Source organism: Phaenicophaeus curvirostris, chromosome 5 (genome assembly GCF_032191515.1).
Source record: "Phaenicophaeus curvirostris isolate KB17595 chromosome 5, BPBGC_Pcur_1.0, whole genome shotgun sequence".
NCBI lineage: Eukaryota > Metazoa > Chordata > Aves > Cuculiformes > Cuculidae > Phaenicophaeus > Phaenicophaeus curvirostris.
In genome coordinates this window covers 4,382,866-4,407,160 of record NC_091396.1, presented here as the reverse complement: position 1 = coordinate 4,407,160, position 24,295 = coordinate 4,382,866, and the positions used below count along the sequence as shown (strand labels likewise).

Genomic DNA, 24,295 nt, shown 5'->3' with positions numbered 1-24,295 from the left:
CTGCAAAAGAGAGGATGCAGACACAGAGTAACCCATTGCCAGTGACCCAGGAGGACTGGAGCACGGCTGGGAACAAATTCCAACACTTAATGTGCCTACAAAACCATGTCCCCAAAGTGCCTGCACATGGTCTGTGTAAGCTGAGCTCAGGCTGGCTGGACCAGAGATGTGGACAGAACATGCCAGTGTTTCACAACGTTGATGGTACATAGTGCTTCCCAGCCCTTGCCCAAGCGCCAGCTTCATTTTGAAGATAAAGCTTATAAGAACTCATTTTTCCCAGGATGCTGTACACTATTCAGGTTAAAAAATGAAAAAAACCTTTTGTCAGAAATCATGACTTTATACACCAGGGATAGTCTATGTAATCATGTTCATCTAAGAAATACATATAATATAAACAATTTCCATGTAATGCAACAATTACTTATTTCAGAAGTGGTATTAAAAGACAACGCAGTGGTCCTAACCACTAGGACATTATATGTAAAACAAAACAGATGTGCATCCTGTTATTGAATGTGTGAGCTCAATAACATACAAAGATTCAAAGAAGTAGTTTGTTTTCTTTTTTTCTCTCACCACGTGACTACAGAACCAAAAGATTCAGGTAATGTGAAACGTGCAGTAATTTTAAGCAAAGTGCCTCTTCAACTGCTTGTTTGGACTAGAGAATAATAGGGAGATGGAAAAGCTGCAGTGAGACTAGGGCAGGAGTGGGCAGCTTCCATCATGTAGTACAGGGGAAAAACACCTGTGTAGGAGAGAGAAACAGGTGGAGTAAAAGTTGAAGGCTTCCATTTTCAACCCAACAGAAAAACAGCAGTGCTATTTCTTTGTTTCTAGAACAGGAGATGGAGATCTGTCCCTCCTTCCCCTCAAACTACAGGTAAAATGAAGTGTGTGCAGTGATTTTAGGCCAAGCAGTCTCAGCTGCTTGTTTGTCATGCTGACCTGAGATAGGCTGCTGTGTTTAAGATCAGTGTGATGTTCTTGCATCTAAGAACTCAATATTCAATCAACTCAGAAGCTTAAGAGCACTGACACTGTAAAATAGTGCCTCTGTTGCATCGAAGTACCAAGTGTGCGGCTTATGGTTTAAAAATCTATTGGGAAAAGCTGAATTTTGTTAAGATAAATATTTTGAGGTGTGAAATGGAACATGCTCCCTGCCACAGGGAAGGAGACTATTAAAAAGCATATAACACAGCAAAGTGTTTTGGTATAATTTAAGATTCCTGGGCCATTTTTGAACTGGTTGGAAGCCTTTTGGGGTATTGCTGTGTGAGGTGGAAATAATACACGAAGTTGTTTTTCTCAGTGCAGCTGGAGACTTTTGCAGCACGTGGAATCATGAAATTCAGAAGTAAAAGCAGTAGAAAGAACACTTGAAAGGGTAAAGCTGCTTATAAAACACAGTGGAAGGAGGAGGAAGACTGAGGAATTGCTTGATTAGGTTGCGGATGGCTTTCATCTCTGTAATACAGAAAAAAGAAAATGCACCCCTCAATAGTCTGTTCCAGTGCCTGAGAACTCTGTCAGTTTAGATGGTGAAGGGGCTGGAGAACAGGCCTTATGAGGAACGGCTGAGAGAGCTGGGGGTGTTTAGCCTGGAGAAGAGGAGGCTGAGGGGAGACCTCATTGCTCTCTACAACTACCTGAAAGGAGGTTGTGGAGAGGAGAGAGCTGGGCTCTTCTCCCAAGTGACAGGGGACAGGACAAGAGGGAATGGCCTCAAGCTCTGCCAGGGGAGGTTTAGGCTGGACATTAGGAAAAAATTTTTCACAGAAAGGGTCATTGGGCACTGGAACAGGCTGCCCAGGGAAAGGGTTGATTCACCTTCCCTGGAGGGGTTTAAGGCACGGGTGGACGAGGTGCTAAGGGACATGGTTTAGTGTTTTATAGGAACGGTTGGACTCGATGATCTGGTGGGTCTCTTCCAACCTGGTTATTCCATGATTCTATGGAATTTTTCCTGCTAGTGCCAGACAAGCTGGTGCTACAAGCAGCTAGTCCTCAGACTGCCCCCTCCTCTCAGTCAGGCCCAGGGCTCTCTCTGGAGCTGAGCAAGGCGACCATGGAGGGACCCGGGGCAACCAGAACTTCACCGGCAACCGAGAGCCCAGCCGATCGTCACCACAACCACCTACAAACGACTCTCCAAAGACGCAATTTGAACCTGGAAACACGGCTGCGGTTGTTAAGAGACCAGCAGGGATGGAGCCTCACCCAGGGCAGGGCTAAACCCCAAAGGTGGCAAAGAGAAAACAGAAGGAAAATGAAAAAAGAGAGTAAGAAAAGGGCAGAAAAAGATAAAAGTAGAGTTTCTCACCTTCCTTGAGCCCACAAAGCCTCCACACGCGCGTGTCCGCCCAGCGTAAGGGTGCTAACTTTCTGCCACTGAGCATTTTATAGCTCCTGGGACCCGCTGGGTTCCACCCCCGTCCCACCCCCGGGCTGTGAGTGGCAAGGCTCCCTGTGCATGCGCTGTTGGCGGCTCTGGAAGGTTCTCGAGGGGTCCTGCTTTCTTGTTGCTTTCGGCAGGAGGCGTCTGGGGTGGGAGAATCGTGGAATGGGCTGGGCTAGGGGAGGAGGAAGGATCCTGGGGGTGCCTAAGTGGCTGCTTGTACTCAGAGGGGGGTGCAGCCGAGGAGAGGGTGATAGCATAGGCATTTCATTGAATCATAGTTTGAGTTGGAAGGGACCTCAAAGATCATTGTTCCAACCCCCCCTTCCATGGGCTCAAAGCCTCATCTAACCTGGCCTTGAACACCTCCAGGGATGGGGCAGCCACAGCTTCCCTGGGCAACCTGTGCCAGGGCCTCACCGCCCTCACTGTGATGAATTTCTTCCTAACATCTTATGTAAATCTTCCCCTCTCCAGTTTATACCCATTGCTCCTGGTCCTGTCACTACAAGCCTTCTAACAGTCCCTCCCCAGCTTTCTTGTAGCCCCTTCAGGTACTGGAAGGTCACTATAAGGTCCCCTCCGTGCCTGCTTCTACACTCCCTCCGTTGTTCAAAGCTCCTCAGGCACACACATCCCTGCACTCAGACAATATTTAAGACACAACAAATGCAAGCAAAGAAGTCGGTATTTAAAGGGTACTATTTCAACTAGTTTCAGCTCAAACAATGTATACACAGAGTGACTGTTCCATATGTAAACCTGCTGTGGCTTATGCAAGATAGGTGTAATATTTAATAACAGAAATAAAACCACAGCACTTCAGAAAAATTTGTAAAAATTAACAAAATATCTAGTTTTATTTAGATTTCAGCTCAGTGGCTTTAGAAATTAAGCTAAAACTTTATACAGAATGAACGTTTTTCTCCTTTGCCAGATGAAGAAGGTTGTATTGCTTGGTCCAGTCAACCACATTGGGTTTGAACATACCAAAGCAAGTGCACTGAAAAAAGTCTGCAAGATTCTGGAAGCATCCAAGACTGAAAATGAGAGAAACAGCCATTAATAACCCCAGCAAAAGAAGATTACAGGCATCAAAAAACACACGTTCACCAGGAGACAGTACTTAAGACAGAAAACTGTCATTGAAGACAGCTCTGGGAGAAAAAAATACACGAACAGTTCTCTATCAAGGATTATTCCTTTGCTGAACTTTTACAACCTGTATTACATTTAACAGTGAGAGCAGATTAAGATCAACTCAATTATTTAAAAATTATTACTTAGTAAGATCTCTTCCATTAACGCACACGAGAAAAGATGGATTTCTAGTATACATAGGGAAACGTAGGTACTAATTTCTTTATTAAGTAATGCAATAGAAGAGAGAAAGGGACAGTTGATACCTTAATTCTCTTTCTAACCTACAGCACAGACACAGAGATTGATGAAGAAATGAAAGGACAACGTCCCTTACCCCCAAAATTGCACCTGCTGTTTAGAGCTGTGGACTGATTTTGGCACATCTTTTTCTTATACAGCCATGTAGAAAGAACTCTAGTAGCTCTTACGCTGGCTGTTTATTTCCTAGGGCAAAGGAAGCTCTAACCAAGGAAAATGAGGTCCATTTCCTCCTCTTAGCACAACTCATAATTGTCATGACTAGCATGTCCATAGCTTACCATTTTTTTGCATTTATGAAGTAGTGAAGCAAATCAGCACTGAAAAGGTACGTGCTTAAAACACACTGTTCACTAATACTCACTTGTATGGAGTTCTCCTGAGTGAAATAGAATGCGTAGAAGATTTTCTCTGTATCAGGAGGTTCATTCTCTCATGCGAGGTCAATCCCAAGAATGCAATCTTAAGGAAAGGAAAACATAAGTAATGGTTGAAACATGAACATCACAAATTAAAATTCTGGTGATACCAAAAGATTCCATTAGAAGGGAGGGAGGAAAAGAAGGTGGTCATACGTAACAAATAAGTGCTGCCATAGTTAATAACTGAAAAATATGTTTTTAAATGACTAAAAAAGAAGACGGCGAGCTGTAACGTTAACACTTCCACTGAGAAGGCAAGCTTAATTGAGATGACTGTAAAGACTGTACTTTTACAGACGTCTCTAGAAGTTTAAGATCTCTAACAGCGAAGCACCCATCTCCTCAGATTTTGTTTATATTCTACCACAAAAACTGTCAGAAAAAGATCCCCTGAAAAAGACAAAGTAGCTTAGTAAAAAAGATGAAGTAGATGTCAGAGACTCAACAATAACTTTTTCATTTTCTTGATTCCATGTCTTCTTTCACTGAGTTTCACAATAAAATTTAATGTTTTTTTTCTCCATTTTTGCTTATCTAATCCTTTTTCCATTGCCTTATTTTTTTTAATCAATATAAATCTTACAAGCCCTGACAAACAGCTGCAGGGTTGCTTCATTGAATGACACCTAAGTACTATTAGGCAGTACATTTACAAATGACTGTGTATGAAACACAGTAGTTAACTGTAAATATTCTACCTAGAACTCTTTTTTTTTTTTTCTCCCAGGATGGTATCTCAGTGTCTTGGCCATGACAGAAATCTCACAGCACACATTTCAAATTCTGGATGTTTCTTTTTTTTAAAAACAAAATGTAAACCAAGTCTTCAGCTCAGTATGTTTAACATGTAGTCAAGTGACCCATCTTTCACAAAAGCTGCTAAACAAGCTGTTTCCTAGATGTTTTAAGACAGCTCTTCTCAATCTTGTTCGCATGGACAAACTCTCTCTGAGAAAAACACAAACAAGAAATTTGACATTCTTTATCAGGATAAAATCCAGGTTGTGTATTTTTATTGTAGGAATGGGATTTAATGCAGTCTAATGACGTACCGCTAAGCTCTGCCATAGCATTTTCAATTCAGGTCTAATTGTGCTACTGAGCTTTTGTGCCCTTTTGGGGGCACTATTACCAGTTGTTAGTTGAATAAGTTTCGTGCCTTTAAATACATCTTTTTATTGGTTTAGAATTTTTGATGAGTAGTGACCCTAAAACTCAGTTACAAGAATGATTTTCAGACTGTGTTCCAACATTTAACATGAGACTGCTGAGTGTAGTGGTACCTGTAAAACGTAAATGGCTACCCTGAGATTTAAGAAAAGAACCTAGATGTGATATAAATGAGTCAAGGAAAGAAGGCATGAAGTTTTTATGAGAGCAAAACATCTAGGGAAAATAAATGTTTTAATATGATGACTTTTTAAGAGAGGAGCATAAAATGAAGCAAAATAATACCTGATAAAGCTGAACAGTCAGCCACAAGGAAGCCCATACAGTATGAAAACAGGTTACTGTGAAGATGTAGGAAACCCAGGGAGAACAATATGTTATCTGTGTGAAGTACATCCATGCTCCATCTTGCTGATAACTTGTTGTGCAATGGTTTGACCAATCTGACAAGATACATAGTAAGTTAATTACATTTTTAATGTAGGCCACTTAAGACTGAACAAAGATTATTTGCACAGAATGAATATTACATAGCAACATGCTCTAGAAATACTATGTTTAATATATCATGTTCCCACTTAAAAGCATCCACATGGATACATAACTGCTTGCTATTCTGGCTGCACAATCTTTAGATTATGTGTTCATAATCCACAGTAAGAACATTCAAGGCGCTGGCTAGGTACTTTAATTTTAAAGTTTACTACGCGTATTGGAATAAGTCATCATCTGTCATTGCCAAGACTTCTGAAATTTTGCTTCATGCTTATTTGTAATTTCAGGACAAGAATTTATCATTTATTTTAAACACTCTCATCAACAAAAGAAGACATTATGGTGACAATGCTAGGAAAAAAGTATTTTAGCACTATCAAATAAAAGTGAACTGGAACATCCATTTTCGGTACATTTCTTATGAAATACTTAAAGCCTCCCATGTATGTCTTTAGCCTATAAAAACCCCAAACAACTAAAAGCAGAGAAATGGGGGTTTGCCTCTATGTCAGCAGAACAATAAAGAGGTTTTCCTCCCATGTTCCTTCACACATAGGAAAAGGAGAAAATAATATGCTTTTTGCATATGAAAGACCGATACTGAAATACAGGAAAGCAACTCATGTTCCCATGAGAGTCCTGTGTCCTCCACTGCCATAGCTGGTTCACTTCATTCTATAATATACATGGTTCACTCACTCACATCAATATAATGTAATGTAATATAAAATAAAATTAAATCCCTCTACTTTTTATTTAAAAGGTTCGTGCTACATTAATCCATCCTCAGGATCTACATTATAAGGGTTCTCCACTCTCCTCCAAGAAATTTCTTAGATTTGTCGAAGTAACAGTTTGGATTTATGAATGAGATACACAGTTCTCCTTTTTTTCGATGTTATCACTACATTAAAAACAAGAAGAAACTTTTCTAAGTGTTCAATATAGATATTTCCAAATTAAAAAAAAAGTATCAATAAAGCCTTTGCGATGTATTTACAAACTTATTTTCTACTGCAGTAAAGGGTATTCAGACTAGAAACTACAGCCTGACCTTCCTCCACATGGCTTTGCTATTTAGTCTCTAAGAAAATTGCTTTCTGATATTGTATTTTCCAATGGATGTATCACTAGTGCTGTATTGTAATTTCTACTCAACACAAATGTAATTGGGTACTTGACCAAAGATTGAGACATGACGTATTTTTGAGGACAGGCTGAGAGTGTTGGGGTTGTTCAGCCTGGAGAAGAGAAGGCTCTGAGGAAACCTTATAGTGACCTTCCAATGCCTGAAGGTGCTACAGGAAAGCTGGGGAGGGACTTTTTATAAAGGCGTGCAGTGATAGAAACAGGGGGAATGGCTTTAAACTGGAAGGGGGAGATTTAGATTAGGTATTAGGAAGAAATTCATCACAATGAGGGTGGTGAGGCACCGGCACAGGATGCCCAGAGAAGTTGTAGATGCCCCATCCCTGGAAGTGTTCAAGGCCAGGTTGAATGGGGCCTTGGGCAGCCTGATCTAGTGGTAGACATCCCTGCCCATGGAAGAGGGGGTTGTAATTAGATGATCTTTAAGGTCCCTTCCAATTCAAACCATCCTGTGATTCATTTAAAGACAGAATTACAAGATAACATCATTGCTGAAATACAGTATCATTTTTGCAGATTTAATTACACTTGTTGGAAATGAAATGCTGATAGAAAAGACCACACACACATTCTTGAAAGCTAAATAAAGATAAATTCATGGATACATACACCGGAGAGTTCCATAAAGCAGCCAGACACCGGTCATGGATAGGAAAAACAGGAACAACAGGTAGTAACGATGATTCCCAATACCTGTATTCGAGGCAAGGAAAAAAAAAGAAATCTTGACATTTTAAAATCCAGCAGTATTTGCATTTCCCGTTAAGTTAACAGCAACAAAAATAATCAAACTCACTTATTATTATTACATCTGCTAACCTCAAGAGACTTTGACAAAGCTGATCTCTTTTTCAACTTTCTGCTGTAAGCTGTTCCAATTTATACAGTAGAACACTGCTGATCAAGTCAGCCAGAATTTGTCTTTTCTTCAGAGCACGCCTTCAGCTGTTTTAGCTTGATGAAGATTAATTATGCAACCACAACTCTCCCCATGCACAGTACGATTGTCTCACATGACTGAAAAATCTAAGCCATTCCATTTAATTGTTTGACCTTTGTGCGCTTCAGAATTGCAAACGTTAGGTGTAAAAGCCCCCAGACTTCTGTCAGAGAAACTGTTACAGAAGATATAAAATTATTTTTTCTTCAAATTACAATCAGCATTGCTCAAAGCTTTGAAACAATGCATCAGAAGGGTGTCTCACCACCTTGTAAATGACTAACACTGTAAACACATTTCCAAGTCTTTAACATTACAAAAAAAAAAAAGCTATTGGCAAAAGAATATGCCATAAATATATTGCTACAGATGTAAAGCTCTAACCTTTCTATCTGGAACATCACCAGTAATGAGATAGGAAGGAAGAAAGAGAGTTTCTCAAAGAACAGGAGAACAGAAAAACACTCTACGGGGTTTCCTTGGTGCCTCCCCCCACCCTACCATCTCCAAAAGTGACAACAGGCAACATTAGCTCAGAAGGACAAGCAAGCCTGGGCTGCTTTCTATAGTTCCTTCTCTTCATCCACAGTTACTGCATTAAAATGTCACAGTGCGCGTATTTGTCTAGTTCTGTTAGCATTTACTTTGGGGCACATTGTCCAAAAGTTTGCCTGCATCTGCAAACCCTTATGGCAGCAAGCTCCAAAACCTCACTAGCTGTCATGTAAAAACATCTTTTCCTTACCAATTTTAAATCCAATTGCTATTCTCAATGAGGCTGCCCTAGTTCTAGTATGATGTGATTGGAAAATAACAGTTCGGCTTTCACTCTGGCCACTGTCTTCAATTTTTTTTTTTTTTAAAGTCTCAATCACATTCCCTGTTCATTATTCTCTTAAAAGAAGGCGTCTTGGGCTTTTTACTTTTCTGCTTTTAGAGCAGAACCATTTCAATTGCCTTTCTCTCTGCCATCTAACTAATTCCCCTTTGGCACCTATCAGTAACCCTTCAGTACCAACTGTGCATTCTTACATCAGTCGTGCTCTCTCCCTCTAAGGGGCTAAATGTTATTTCTCCAACTTTTAAAATAAGTGGCATTTTCAAATTTGATAAAACACTCTCACCTATGCACCGTCCAGTCCACAGAGAATGCTGATCGTATCTGGCTACACACGAATCACAGGCAAGGCAATGCACAGATCTCAAAGGCTTCCTTACCTAGTTGAGGATGAAGGAAAAGAATAGTCACAGCTAAAGCATCTCTTCTGCTCAAAGTCCAGAGCATCATCTCATGGGCACTATTATATTTTGTACAATCACTGTATAACAGACACCACAACACAGATAAGAACTATAAATATTAATTTTACAAAATGAGATGGAAATAACAAGAACAACAGCGCTGTTTCATTAAGATTAGAATCCAAGCATTTCAAAGCATCTCATTTGTCACTGTAAAAGAAAAAAGAAATCTAAGTAATAGAGAACAAATTGTGCATGTAACACTTGCATGACAAGCAATGAAGAAAATGTTTTTTATAGCAGTATTAAGTAAAAAACAGGTTAAAAAAGAAAACAAATACTAAAGCTTTACTTACAAGACACGATGTGCAAAATGTTCTGAAGTCCAAGCAACCTGCTTCTGCAAGAGCTACAATGTTCTGAAAGACAAAATAGTTCACATTTGCATTTGGATCACATTTTTAGGGGAATCTATGAAGATTTTTACATTAGGCCTTTTGCAGTTCATAAGCATTTTGATTACCAAGTACCAATAGGAATAAATATGTGCTATGAAAAAGGGTCCAGGAGAAACACAATGGACTAATGTGACTTCATGCATGCAGGCTTATCCAGAAAACTACCTCAGTATTGCCAAAAGCAATAAATAATTTGAATGAAATATCCATAAAATATATATCACATCAAGTTAGCCCTTCCATTTGTTTCACCTACCTCTTTTCTTTCTTCTTCTGAAGTATTAATATATCCAGGATCAGTTCTCCAAGTTTTATAGAAATAATAAAAAAGACCCACCACACTGAACACGACAGTGACATCAAGAACTGTATTGGTTACTTGTAATATTCAGGTTAAGGAATATATTCCTGTATATATTCTTATACCAGTGCTATTCATCAGACCAAATATTCCAAAATTAGTATCAGGGGAATGTGGAGTGGGACAAGTTTCGTATCAATGCAATTCATGCATCAAACTAGAGAGCTTGGGCTCCTAAAGAACAGTCCATGATGCCACCAAGGAGTCAGAGAGCCCAAGCCTGGATTCTGTCTCTGGTGACCACTCAGCCATGATATAAACTGCAGAGTGTGAATAACTCCTAAAAATTGAGTACTGCAACCACTGCAAAGTAGCTTTAATTAAAATCAAGATAATATATTATGGAATATTGCTGCTGCCTCTTAACAGCCTTATAACTGTGTGTGTTAGAATCAACTGTATGGTGCACTTGCTTAAGTCAAAATGATTTCCTATTGACACTGCTGGTCTCTTTGCACTTCCACTGTTTTTTGGAGCTGAGTAGTCCATAATTAGAACAGCTGGATTTTCATTCAGACAGAAATACAGACAACTAAAATACTGAATGCTTTTTTAACACTACGATCTGTGACCAGTTCCAGAAGGAAAAGACATTCATGAGAAAAAGGGTCGTACAGTGAAATGGAAAATATCCACTTCTCCATCTCACCAAGTTATGGTAGAGACCTTCAAGATTGTTGCTACACTCACTGTCTTCAGCAAAACATCTGACTCAAACCTTTATCATTGGAATTTTTTTCTTCTTAATTTAGATGATACCACAAAAGCCTTACAACTTCACAATGCAACACTGAATAACATGATTTTCATTTAGACAAGCATATGCATGTATCCCCATTGGGAATATACTTGATCAGTTAATCAAAGTTAATCCTGATAATTCTATTAAGGACATCTTAATTAAGAACAGTACAAAAGAAAATGCCACTTAAAGGATGAAGCAATTAAAAATTAATTAAAATTCTGTAGCAATATATTATAGATGGTTAAGTAGAAAATTTTATTTACAGTTCTAAGTACCTCCCTAAAGGCCTTTTCACAAAACTTAATCAATAAATAAATAAACAGATTCCTCCTGCGTAACAGAAGAGACAGGCACTGAAAAGTGAGTGTGAACTACTAAAACATTTTTGCACTCAGCACTTTAAAGAAAGGAAACGAAAGGTAGAGATTAATGCCTTTTACACTGAGGATGAAGCATAAAGACAGATAGGACACTGGGAGGTTTATTTTGGCAGGACATGAAGAAATTTGTTCCCTGTTTTTTGGAGGGCAAGGAAGATGGTGGTGTCTTTAAAAGCAGAAGCACAAATACCACTAACTGGCAAGATGTGTCATTTCAGAAAGACGAAATGCTTTGAAAATTATTATTAATGCATGTGTTATTTGTTGTACTACACCATATGAGAGTCTCACTGAGGAAGATTAAAGAGTCACATGGAGATGCTAACAGACACAATTAGGTTTAAAACAAAGACATTTTCATTTTGATATTCCAGTAACAGAAGAAATACTTCAGAATTGTACACAAGCATCTGCTAAAGATAAAAGGAGGTACAGATTTTTAGTCCATATATAAATTTAAGTTAAAGTAATTTCACCTCTGCCCATGGAAGCAAACCAATCTTAGCAGGCATTAACAGTCACACGGAATTATCTGCTCATTACTATTTGCATAACCAGGCTTGGATTTATTAGGAACCGTAAGGCAAGTTCTATTGTATTTCTTGAGTATAAAGGATATTAGGCAGGAACCAGAAAAACCAGGTCACAGACATCCAAAAACACGAACTTAGCAGAAACGCTGTGGGAAGATATCTTAGATTTTTGAGCCCGACAAATTGCCTGAAAGAATATTGAAAGAAAAAATATTTTTTTAAATGTATTTAAAATGTTAACTTCATAGAGTATAAATTATCTATTTTGTTATTTTAAAAACTTCACATACAAAGCATATTTCAAGTCTCTCAAAGCAAACAAGAATTGTCACTAAAAAGTCTTCTTTAGCCAGATGTGCAGGGGTTTAACAATGCAAAAAGAAAACTGAGGAGTGCTCCGTTCCAGCCTAATATTATACTATGCTCACTAAGTGAGGTGCTAACGCTGTCCGTTTGCACACTGATAGCATTACCGTTACAATGAACTCTGACTGTTGCAGTGACTGCTGAAGAAAGCAGGAAACCTGCAAAACACATTAGGATAACACTGGGAAGTCTGGGGAGCAAAAGGGGAAGGCATAGTCTATTAAAACCCATGCTGCATCACAAATACAGAAGGAAAAGTGGAGATAGAGCACATTTCTGAGCACTCTGAATGGATATCTCAGTGTCTACCAGGTACTTACCTTCAATAACACTCTCTTTGTCATCAAAACTAGCTAACAGACTGTTTAAAACACTTCAGTGTTTTCAAATTTTTCAAATCTTTCAGTGATGAGGAACTATTATTTTGCACACCTGATGGCGTTCAATTTCTACAGTTATTCTAAAAAACACATACATTTAAATCCTTCACACAGTCTGAAACCATTTTTCAGGAGGCATTTTTTATGCTCCGTGAAACTGAACTCTGAAAAGAATACTGCATTACATAACTTATATGGCATCTACAACAAATACATAGATACACAGAGAGAAAAAGGCACAAACCTCACAAACAGAGCCATCCCAAACAGCAGGAGGAGAAGCAGAACTCCCTTCACAAGCCAAGAATCAGAACTTAAGTTCATTACATATCCTATGGCCCACATCCATGCCAGTGAAGATGCCAACAGCAGGAAGAGCTATGAAAAGGATCATCGTTAAAATATGACAAAATATTCAAGCAGGACTTACTTCAAAAGTATTCAGATAATGTAATAAATGCTGAAAGACTCACAGCAAGTAAGACAAAGTGCAACATGAACACACCAAAGTGGGGGGGAATGACATCCTCCACCCCAAACCACTGCTACATGCTTTTAAACTGTTTTACTTTTGTGCATCCAATTTCAGAAAACTTATAAGATCCTCGTGTTAGAAAAGAGTTAAGTTTATCCTAAACACTGAATGCTGTAGTTTTATTTCCATTAATTATTATAAGTGAAATTACCTCGTATTTCTCTAATATTTTCAGTAACCTGTTATTTCTTCTGCTTCTCATTCTTTCTTCCTCTTTTATCATATAAACCATTAAGCGATTCAGACTTTGATAAGCAAGGTCAAGCGGTGTCTCTCCCTTTAACAACAGAAATGTTTGTTTATTTATGGACTTTGTACATAAATGCTTTCCTTTTAACAAAAGCAAGAAAATAAACCACAGCTAAAACAGGAATAACTTGGCAGTTACTTCTCTGTCCCTCTTTTTGAAGGGCAATGGTAAGTTAAATTCAGAGTTGTAACATGCTAAATCCAGTGCTTTGTACATCTGAAGACTTGGATTTGCAACCAGGCTGCAACCATTTGAGATCGCTGTTGGACTATCTCCAATAATTTAAACATCTAAACTGTCTGCTTGAATATTACACGCTAACGAAAGGGAAGGTTTCTTGTTTATGTTCAGTTTCTAAAACGAAACAGCAATAACCTAGGAGTCCTACATACAAATACAAAAAAAAAAATGGCAGATGGAAAAGCTGCACAGCCTAACACAAAACCCCTAAATAACTACATTAGACAAACCTATCTATCAACTCATAGAAATTGATAGTTTCAACCTTTATAGCTCTAAATATCTGTTTTAACAATCATTAGCACAAAGAGATTCATATGTTACCAGCCCTTCTGAATGTACCAAGAGGCACTGCCAAACACTGGTTTTCACAGGATGACACATCTTTGAGTTTCACTGTACACCAAGACACTGTTATTTTTAAAAGTATGGCCAAAGTCATAACTCTTCATGACAATGCTTTAAAGTAGAAAAGAGAAAGAGAAAGAGAAAGAGAAAGAGAAAGAGAAAGAGAAAGAGAAAGAGAAAGAGAAAGAGAAAGAGAAAGAGAAAGAGAAAGAGAAAGAGAAAGAGAAAGAGAAAGAGAGAGAAGGAGAGAGAGAGAAAGAAAGAGAGAGAGAGAAAGAGAGAGAGAAAGAGAGAGAAAGAGAGAACGAAAGAGAGAGAGAGGATCTGCAAAGGACACAATCGTGTTCAGAATGACTAAAAAGCTTGACTTGTTCATTACAAAAACATTGCAAAGAACTGTGTTCATACTTTGTACCATATCACAACAAGAAAGGTGCTAACTCCTTTTCAGAAAGGGTCAGAATACCTGCTCTTAGTCAATTCCTGTTCCAAAGAATAACCAAAGAAAAGTGGCCTCAAATTTTGATTTACATTCATTTTACACATTCATGCCACATGGAAGGAAGTATCATGAAAGAAATTGTACCTTGGCATTTTTTATGTCCAGGCTAGCACCAGCTTCCAGCAACAGATCCACTGCAGTGGTGTTGCCTGATGCTATTGCCCAGTGCAGTGCAGTGTTCTTTTGAACGTTGTCTACAGCGTTGAGAGAGGGGTTAAACTTTAAGAGAAACTTCGTGGGTTCTGGTCTAGATGAAAATAGAGCAGAAAGGTTAGCAAACAGAAGATAATCTATACCGGGGATTAAATTTCTGAATAGCTTATAAAACTCACTGTTCTCATCTGCAAAATAACAGCAGATACGCAATGCCTCATCTCAGAACAGGCTCATCGATGGGAGGTCCAAATTTATAATTCAGGAACTGCCCTAAAGGTTTTCCTCCAGACTATGTTATCTTACCATTTCAACACCGAGGAGGCATATACACAGATTATATCTTTCTACAACACTGTGTATAAGCTTACATCTGCACATTTTATTTATTCTAAATGCATTTTACTGTGCCCATCTCTATTATTTTCATTTCTGAAAAGCACAATGACGCTGCAGCTGGTTCAGCCGCAAACCTAAACTTCACCTAGAAATTCTTTTCCCTTTCTTTGCTCTAACCAATTAGCTACTTCATAACTCCTGATCTCTGCATATTTTAGTACCACTTAAAGGAAAAGGAATGTCAGTTTAACAAAGTTCTTGTACGAAAAAATTCACCCCACCATTTTTTGGATAGAGTAAAATGGGTTCTTTTTAAGTTATTCACTACTTACCCCAAGGCTTTTTGTGCTGCTAACATCAAAGGTGTTTGTCCATTTAAGTCAGTTGTGTCTATGTTCTAAGTATAAGAAAAAGATAACAAGCAATTAACAGTGAATTCAGGAAACAGAAATGGTCAGATAAGGAGCTATAATAGGCTTAGCTTCACTGTGGTAGTGGAAAGAAACCAAGTTATAAAAGCCAGGACACAAACACTCATTTAAACAGTCTTCTCCCCTTCTGAGTCTTGCATGTGACTCCTTTCAGGATATGCTGAGTCTCCACTAAGGATATTTTTAAGAGAACCAAGTTAAACATCTTTCTTGTTCTCTTTTGTGCAAAAATACTACAAATAAAATGTAGCTCAGAAAGCAATGTTATCCATCTTCCTTGTGTAAGCAGAGGTATGTAACAATGTCCAAGTACACAAAACCAGTTTATTAAAACAACAACATAAGGATTGATTCTATATTTCAATACATAATTACTAAAACGTCTAACTTGTGTTACCTAATGGTCTTACTTCTTCTTCACAATGAAGCTTTATGACATTAGAGCAGATTTACTTAATAAATGTTTAATCACTTTGATTTTTTGGGAGAAGATAGGTAGGCAAAAAACTTCAAGTTTGTGATATACACCAATCTACACTAACATTCCAGAAGTCAGTTACTCTACTAAAGAAAGTTCTAAGTGAAAGAAAATAAACGTATAAGATGTTTAAATCTTAATATACAACGTTTCAAAGAAACAGTCTAGATCACAAGAACTCTCCTCTCATTTTTGTTAGCAAATTGTTACACTAGTCATTAACCTTGTTTACTTCAGATGTAAGCTACGCAGACATCAATAAGCAATCATTTATATTGTATCAAAGTGGTTACAATATAAAATTACAGAAAACAGAGAAATTTCTAATTAAAAATTCAGAACTAGTCTGATCATCTATTCTGCATGCTTCAATTGATGGACAATTGCACAGATTATTAGTTACAAAATTGTACTCAAATAGAAAATAATTCACAATGTCTATACTTCATATACTGCATTTTGTTTCAGCTTTAAAAGCCAGTTTTTATTTATAAAGCACCACAAATCTCCATAGCCTTAAAAAACTCTCCTCAAATAGTCAGAATTGTATGTGAATGTGTATGTGTGGTCACACACACACCCAGCCCGCAAAAATATATATAAATAATCTAAGTTTCTCTGAACTCATGGCACAGGGAAATAGTTATTAAATACCTGCTTATCATATAGAAAACAAAACTATTAATTCTGAAATGTCTCATGCACACAGGCAGCTACTTATAAGTAGAAAACAATACGTGGGATATCAACAACGTACCTGGCCTTTTGATATGAGGTAACCTACAATGGGCAAGCGTTGAAACACCACTGCTAAAGGAAGGCTACTGTATCCCTCCCCATCAATAAGACTGGGATCCGCACCGTATTTCAGCAATAACATGACCATAGGGAGGTGTCCTTGTCTGTAACAATATACGAAACGGAACTATAAAGACTGGACTTTTAATGAAAACATTGACTTAATAATTCTTATAGACACCCACTCCCACCCCCCCAAAAAAAAAATTCCTTTCAGATTGTTGTGGTTTTATTCAGGAAATCACTTTTTTAAAATCAAAAGTTTGTATCAGAAAATATTATTAAATATATACCTTCATAAGTCAGTCTAAGGCAAACTGTTCATTTTGAATACAAAGATTAATCCACAGTAGATTGTCCTGTGAGCAATCTTTCTCAGAAGGATCTGACTTTCTTTGGCAGAGAACTAAGCCAGCCCAGAGACAAGCACTGCTCTTCCAACATGAGAATTTGCATTCAGAGAAGTTATCCCAGAATAATTATTTAAGGTTATGTTTTTCCACAAGCAGCGCTTTGTTCTTTTGATCACTTTACTCAAGTCCTGTCCTAGAAGACAAGGCTGTATTGGTTTTAAACTGCATCAGGTCTCATGCTGATCCAGATGTCAGATGTCTTAAGCTGGTCCTACTGCTACACACTTGTGCTTTCAGGAGGACAGGCAGCGTTGAGTCTTACAAGAGTGCACCAAGGAAATCTAGTGCAGAAGCTAAAACAGCTGAGAGCAGACAGAACCGAGACCACAACTCTCAGATTTAAACTGTGCATAATAAGCATCAAAAGCAAACTCCAGCGACCTAACACCGCTGAATCTTCTTTACCTGGTGAGGTGGGTCTTACAAGGCAAAGCCTGTATAGCCCTGTTTCATGCCCAGGGAGATTTCAAAATATGAATGTGAGTGACTACAACAGAGATACACATATAACACAACTCTGTGGCCTGCAAACTTGCCAAGATTCAGATCTCAGCATTTTTATGGACATGCAGTGAAATTCCTTACACCTCAATAAAATAAACATACGATAGAATTTTATTTAAGATGACCACTGCTGTGCTACACAAAATATAAGTTAGAACTACCAGATTTAGAATTAGTGCTAACAAGCATCATACCTAATGGCCCAGTGAAGGGGAGTTGAATTCAAGTCTCCACCTAGCTGATCCACTACGGCACCTCTGGAAATATAATATCTGTATAACAACAACACAATAATATTAATAGTAGACATAATAAAACATTAAAACATTACACTAAGGATAACATAGCTCTAATGGTAAATAACCCATAAAAAATTTCACTAGAGAAGCAAACGGACAAGAGTATTTTTGCAGTAAACGATGCTGTTTTGAGAAAACATTTAAGAAAAAACATAGTAATTAGCAAGTCACTTATAAAATCAGCTTTGATCTTTATTATACAAGACAAATCAAGTCCAGGAAAATCTAATTTAATCTGCTACATTATTTCACAATTAAAGAAGCTTTGGTAACTTTACATTTCAGTGACATTTTCACACAGGTAATTAGGTTTAAATTTGTCTTTTATGCTTTTCTTCTCAAGCAGCATGTTCCTGTGTTTTGAAGTATAATAGCAACGATGTGATTATAAACCACAGAGGCAGAACACTTGTGTTACTTTCACAAGGACTCCTAGAGCTTACTTAACCAGCTCCTGTCTGTTGTTTATCGCTGCCCAGTGAAGAAGAGTCACATTTTCTTTGTCTGGTTGTCGAACATCATATCCTGCTTCTACCAGTTCTTTGCATCGCTCTATGAATCCATACCTTAAATGAGAAGAAAAACATATTGATTTACTTATCACTTGCTAAGCATCCTCTAGGTTAGAGGCTGTCACTACTAAAGGAAAAGTAAATCTCAGTGAGCATCACCCAACAGTTCCTACTTGAGCAAATTCCACATCGCATTCAACACAAGTCTTGCAAGAAGAGTTGGGCTGAGCCTTGAGGAGTAGAATTTTCTACCTAACAAAACACACCTGGTTGAGTTACCACTGTTTATGATAAAAATACTTAACGACAGTACCTTTAAATGATTTTTCTTATTTCACTGTGGGGACAGAATGGAACTGTAAAATTTTCCTTTGTAAAAATATCCAACCTGGCTCATGTCTGAGGACACTTCTATCTTTTCCAACATTTTGCACACATAGAACATACACTTACTGTGTAGCCTTGACAATATCACAGGTACTGGGGTCTTCAACAATCGGATGTGGTCCTGGTGTAACTGGTAGCTCTTTCTCCCAACGGGCACTGTGGCAGGTGTGCATATGAGGTCGATGAGGCCCATGGCAATGGTTTTTACACTATGGATTAACAAAATATCTATATAAACATCTATATATTAACAAAATATCTATAAACCAACAAACACACTGGACACCACAGCACCCTCTTTACTGGACACACACGCTACGCTTGTCAAAATGTGTTAATACAAACATGGATGTGTACTTGGTGCTGGTGAGGCCACACTTTGAATATTGTGTGCAGTTTTGGGTCCTGCACCACAAGGACATTGAGTTTTTGGAGCATGTCCAGAGGAGGGCAGTAAAGCTGGTGAAGGGAGTAGAGCACAAGTCTTATGAAAAGCAGCTGAGGGAACTGGGATTGTTTAGCTTGGAGAAGAGGAGGCTGAGAGACCTTACCACTCTCTACATCTACCTGAAAGGAGGTTGTAGTAAGGTGAGCGCTGGTTTCTTCCCCCAAGTGATAGGATGAGAGGAAATGGCCTCAAGTTGCACCAGGCAAGGTTTAGATTGGACATCAGAAAATAAATCTTTAACAAAGAGTGGTGAAGCATTGGAACAAGCAGCCCAGGGCACTGGTGGAGTTTCCATCCCTGGAGGTGTTCAAAAAATGTGTAGATGTGGCACTTCAGGATATGGTTTAATAGGCACAGTGCTGGTGTGCCGACAGTTGAACTCAATGCGCTTAGAGGTCATTTTCCAACCTTAATGATTCTATGATTCTATAAAACTACCTGACAAGAGGCTAATCCTTTTATTGGACGCAGGGACATTGCTGGGATATAGGTAAGGTCCATTGGGCCAAATTGCAATGGCACTGAACACCTCGCAGAGCTGGCTGCCCACACACTTCCTGCACCCACACCAACGCTCCCACACCGGGAACAAAAACAACCGATGGGCTAGAGCGGGTCTGGAAATGCATGGGCTCTCAAGAGTCGCAAGGCCAGGTCGGATGGGGCTTTGAGCAACCTGGTCTAGTGTGGGGTGTCCCTGGCCATGGCAGGGGGCTGGCACAGGATGGGCTTTATGGTCCGTTCTAACCCAAACCATTCTAGGTGGGAGATGTCCCTGCCCATGGCAGGGGCTTGGAACAGGATGGGCTTTAAAGTGCCTTCCAACCCAAACTATTCTATGCAGGAGGTGTCCCTGCTCATGTCAGGGGGGGATTGGTGATCTTAAAGTCCCTACCAACACAAGCCACTCAACGATTCTGTGCAGGAGGTGTCCCTGCCCATGGCAAGGGGGGTTGGATCCGGATCGGCTTTAAGCTCACTTCTAACCCAAGGTATCCCTCCCACGGCAGGGGGATGGAAGAGGATGGGCTTTAAAGTCCCTTCCAACCCAAACCATTCTATGCAGGAGGCGTCCCTGCCCATGTCAGGGAGAGGTGGGTGATCTTTAAAGCCCCTTCCAACACAAGCCACTCTTTGACTCTGTGTGGGAGGTGTCCCTGCCCATGGCAAGGAGGGGTTGGATCTGGATCGACTTTAAGCTCAATTCTAACCCAAGCCATTCTACATCACAGAATCACAGAATCACAGAATAACCAGGTTGGAAGAGACCCACCGGATCACCGAGTCCAACCGTTCCTACCAAACACTAAACCATGTCCCTCAGCACCTCGTCCACCCGTGCCTTAAACACCTCCAGGGAAGGTGAATCAACCACCTCCCTGGGCAGCCTGTGCCAGTGCCCAATGACCCTTTCTGTGAAAGGTTTTTTCCTAATGTTCAGCCTAAACCTCCCCTGGCGGAGCTTGAGGCCATTCCCTCTTGTCCTGTCCCCTGTCACTTGGGAGAAGAGGCCAGCACCCTCCTCTCTACAACGTCCTTTCAGGTAGTTGTAGAGAGCAATGAGGTCTCCCCTCAGCCTCCTCTTCTCCAGGCTAAACAACCCCAGCTCTCTCAGCCGCTCCTCATAAGGCCTGTTCTCCAGCCCTTTCACCAGCTTTGTTGCTCTTCTCTGGACTCTCTCCAGAGCCTCAACATCCTTCTTGTGGTGAGGGGCCCAGAACTGAACACAGGATTCGAGGAGCGGTCTCACCAGTGCCGAGTACATGAGAAGTATTCCTCCCATGGCAGGGGGGTGGAAGAGGATGGGCTTTAAGGTGCCTTCCAACCCAAACCATTCTACGCGGGAGGTGTCCCTGCCCGTGTCAGGGAGGGATTGGTGATCTTTAAAGTCCCTTCCAACACAAGCCACTCAATGATTCTGTGCGGGAGGTGTCCCTGCCCGTGTCAGGGGGTTGGAACAGGATGGGCTTTAAGGTCCCTTCCAGCCCCAGCCGTTCCATGCGGGAGGTGTCCCTGCCCGTGCCCGGGCGCTGGCCGAGGACGGGCTCCCCCGTGTCCCCCCCACCCCGTCCCTCAGGCCCCGGGAAGGAGGATTCCCCCGCCCAGGCCCCCCGGCTCCCGCCGCCCCAGCCCTACCGCCCCGCCGGCCATGCCGCTTCCTGCGCCGCCTCCCGGCGCGGGGCGGGGCGGGGCGGCTGGAAGAGGACGGGAAATAAACTCCCCGGGACTCCGGTCGGAGGTTTAGAAAGCGAGCGGCCTTGAGCGGGGCTGGGCGAGGAGGGGGTGCGGCGAGACATGAGCTGGGGACAGGGCGTAAGGACAGGCTGAGAGAGCTGGGGTTGTTCAGCCTGGAGAAGAGAAGGCTGCGAGGAGACCTTACAGCGACCTTCCAGCACCTGAAGGGGCTACAAGAAAGCTGGGGAGGGACTGTTCACAAAGTGATAGGATGAGGGGCGATGGGTATAAACTGGAGGGGGCAGATTTAGACTAGACATAAGGAGGAATTTCTTCACCATGAGGGTGGGGAGGCCGTGGCCCAGGTTGCCCAGGGGAGCTGTGGCTGCCCCATCCCTGGAGGGGTTCAAGGCCAGGCTGGATGGGGCTTTGATCGCCCAGATCCAGTGGGAGGTGTCCCTGCCCACAGCAGAGGAGTTGGAACTGGATGGTCTTTAAGGTCCCTTCCAACCCAAACTGTTCTATGATTTTGTGGTAATGTATTTCTCACTTACATGCATACCAAGAAGGAGCTGTGAAGTCTTTGTCTTGGGAAGTTCTTGGGGTTCAACATGGCAAAACCCCAGGCTTGTTTTGAATTCAGTGTTCACTCTGCTTTGAGCAGGAGATAGGACTAGAGCCCTCATGAGGGCACCTCCACCCTTTATTCTGGGGTTAGATTGCACTGGCAGAGTAGGTTTTGTAGGCATAGAACCAGGCCAAAATGATTTGCTGTCTAGTGGGCCAAATACTGAAACTGCTTTGACACCTCACGTGTTTGATAGGAATGGTTGGACTCGATGATCCGGTGGGTCTCTTCCAACCTGGTTATTCTAGGATTCTATGTATAAATTTGCCCATAAATCTTACGCATATTCTATTACTTTCCAAGGTGTAATTCTAATGTTATTATGAAACTTCACAACAGTTAAAACTCTTGCTGATTTGGAACTGGCTCCATCTCTCTGACCTTACCTTTAAGGTATAAACAGACTCCAACCAGGGGATTACAGAAGACACATCTGTTCAGCACAGATCCTGTTTCACACAAAGTGTTACCATCTCCAAAGAATGAACTGTGTGTGAAAAAATACCATGATACCAAAAATGCCAACACATAAACTGTCTAAGACTCGTTTTGGAGCTTTAGAAAGCAAGCAACCTTTAATCAGGCCTGGGCAACACGAGGGAGTGATCTCCATTGATCCTGTGCAGCGAGATAAGGGCTGGGGACAGAATGCATTTCCCACCTATATGCACGTGTATAAATTTTCCCAGAAATGTTATGCATGCTATTGCTTTCCAAGGACTCGTTTTAATGTTATTACGAGCTTCTCAACAGTCAAAACTCTTGCTAATTTGGAGCTGGCTCCAGCTCTCTGCTTGACCTTGCATTTAAGGTCTGAACAGACTCCAAACAGAGATAATTACAGAAGACACATCTGTTCACCACAGTTTATGCGTCATACAAGTTGTTCTCATCTCCAAAGAGTGAACGGTGCCTGGAAAAACACTGTCTGAAAGAAGACATGCTATCAGAGAGACATTCTACCTAACTTTCAAAGAACAGAATTACTTAGATGGAACTTTAGTTTAAATAGAAAATATTCAATTTTTTTTTGTAATAATAACTGCTTTTTGTATCACCAGGAATGAAGCAGTGGTACCAGTGGTAGCTGGGATGCAGCCTTGGTACCAGGGATGGCTGCAGTACCAGGGCTGAAGCCACGATACCAGGGAAGCAGCCACGGTACCAGGGGTGACTGTGGTCCTGGAGTGAAGCCGCGGTACCAAGGGTGAAACTGTGATACTGGGGATGCAGCCGTGGTACCAGCAGTGGCTGCAGTACCAGGGCTGAAGCCACGATACCAGGGAAGCAGCCGCGGTATCAGGGGTGACTGTGGTCCTGGGGTGAAGCTGCGGTACCAGGGGTGAAACTGTGATACTGGGGATGCAGCCGTGGTACCAGCGGTGGCTGCGGTACCAGGATGAAGCTACGGTATGTAGGATGCAGCCAGGCGCTGGGATGCAGCTGCTGCTCAGGCCAGCAGCCTGCAGGGTAGGAGAGCCTGGGAAATTCTTCCCTGCCCTCCCCATCTGCTGCAGAGCTTGCCCAGGCAGGTCAGCAGCTTCTCGGTTTCCTCAGTTCTGCGTCAAGCCCCTCCTTCCCCTTTCCACAGGCAGTTCCACAGGAAAATTCATCCTGTGCATCCCTCTTGTTGCCCATAGGAACCCTCCAGGGTGGAAGACAAGGAGCAGCTCCTTTTCTGCTGGCAAAGGGGCTGTTTCTGTAGTAGCAATTAACCGGTTAATCCAAAAGTGACCCAATCCCGTGCCTTGCCCAATGGGCTTGGCAGGGCTTTCATCTGTCCTCGCCACCACCTAGTGCCAAGGGAGGAGCCAGGACGCTTGGAACCAGGGCAGGGTTCAAAGGCTAATGGGTGGATTTTGAAATATGAGGAGGAGTTTTCGGTCCCTGTAAACGTTTTGACACCTGATAATGTTCTAAGCAAACATTACAGTATGAAAGGCGACCAAGGGATTATCCTAATCCTGAGCACATTTCTGAAGAAGGAAGCAATGCCTCCCTCTTGGGCCCCTCAGTACAAGAAGGACATTGAGTTACTGGAGCGTGTCCAGAGGAGAGCAACGAAGCTAGAGAAGGGTCTGGAGCATGAGTGTTATGAGGAGTGGCTGAGGGAACTGGGGTAGTTCAGTCTGGAGGAGGCTGAAGGGAGACTTATTGCTCTCTCCAATACCTGAGAGGAGGTTGTAGTGAGGTGGGTGTTGGTCTTTTCTCCCAAGCAACAAGTGATAGGATGAGAGGAAATGGCCTCAAGTTGCACCAGGGGGGGTTTAGGTTGGATAGATTAGGAACCGTTTCCTTACCAAAAGAGTGGTGATGTTTTGGAACAGGCTGCCCAAGGAAGTGGTGGAGTATCCATCCCTGGAGGTGTTCAAAAACCTTGTGGATGTGGCAATTCAGGACATGGTC

The 24,295-nt window shown here is 41.1% G+C and overlaps 1 protein-coding gene across 1 annotated transcript; it reads right to left on the bottom strand.

Annotated features, from left to right (window-relative positions):
* Nucleotides 1-3,238: 3,238 nt before the first annotated feature.
* ZDHHC13 (zinc finger DHHC-type palmitoyltransferase 13) lies at nt 3,239-18,842 on the bottom strand. The gene is made up of 16 exons (XM_069857442.1): nt 18,705-18,842; nt 18,183-18,305; nt 17,635-17,712; nt 16,483-16,627; nt 15,149-15,213; nt 14,409-14,571; nt 13,136-13,261; nt 12,694-12,827; nt 11,790-11,890; nt 9,941-10,065; nt 9,583-9,645; nt 9,109-9,202; nt 7,654-7,737; nt 5,686-5,843; nt 4,173-4,270; nt 3,239-3,447 (listed from the first exon to the last, which is right to left on the bottom strand). Exons 1-16 carry the CDS (start codon nt 18,809-18,811, stop codon nt 3,312-3,314), a joined length of 1,800 nt encoding a protein of 599 aa, XP_069713543.1. The 5' UTR covers nt 18,812-18,842; the 3' UTR covers nt 3,239-3,311.
* Nucleotides 18,843-24,295: the final 5,453 nt, after the last annotated feature.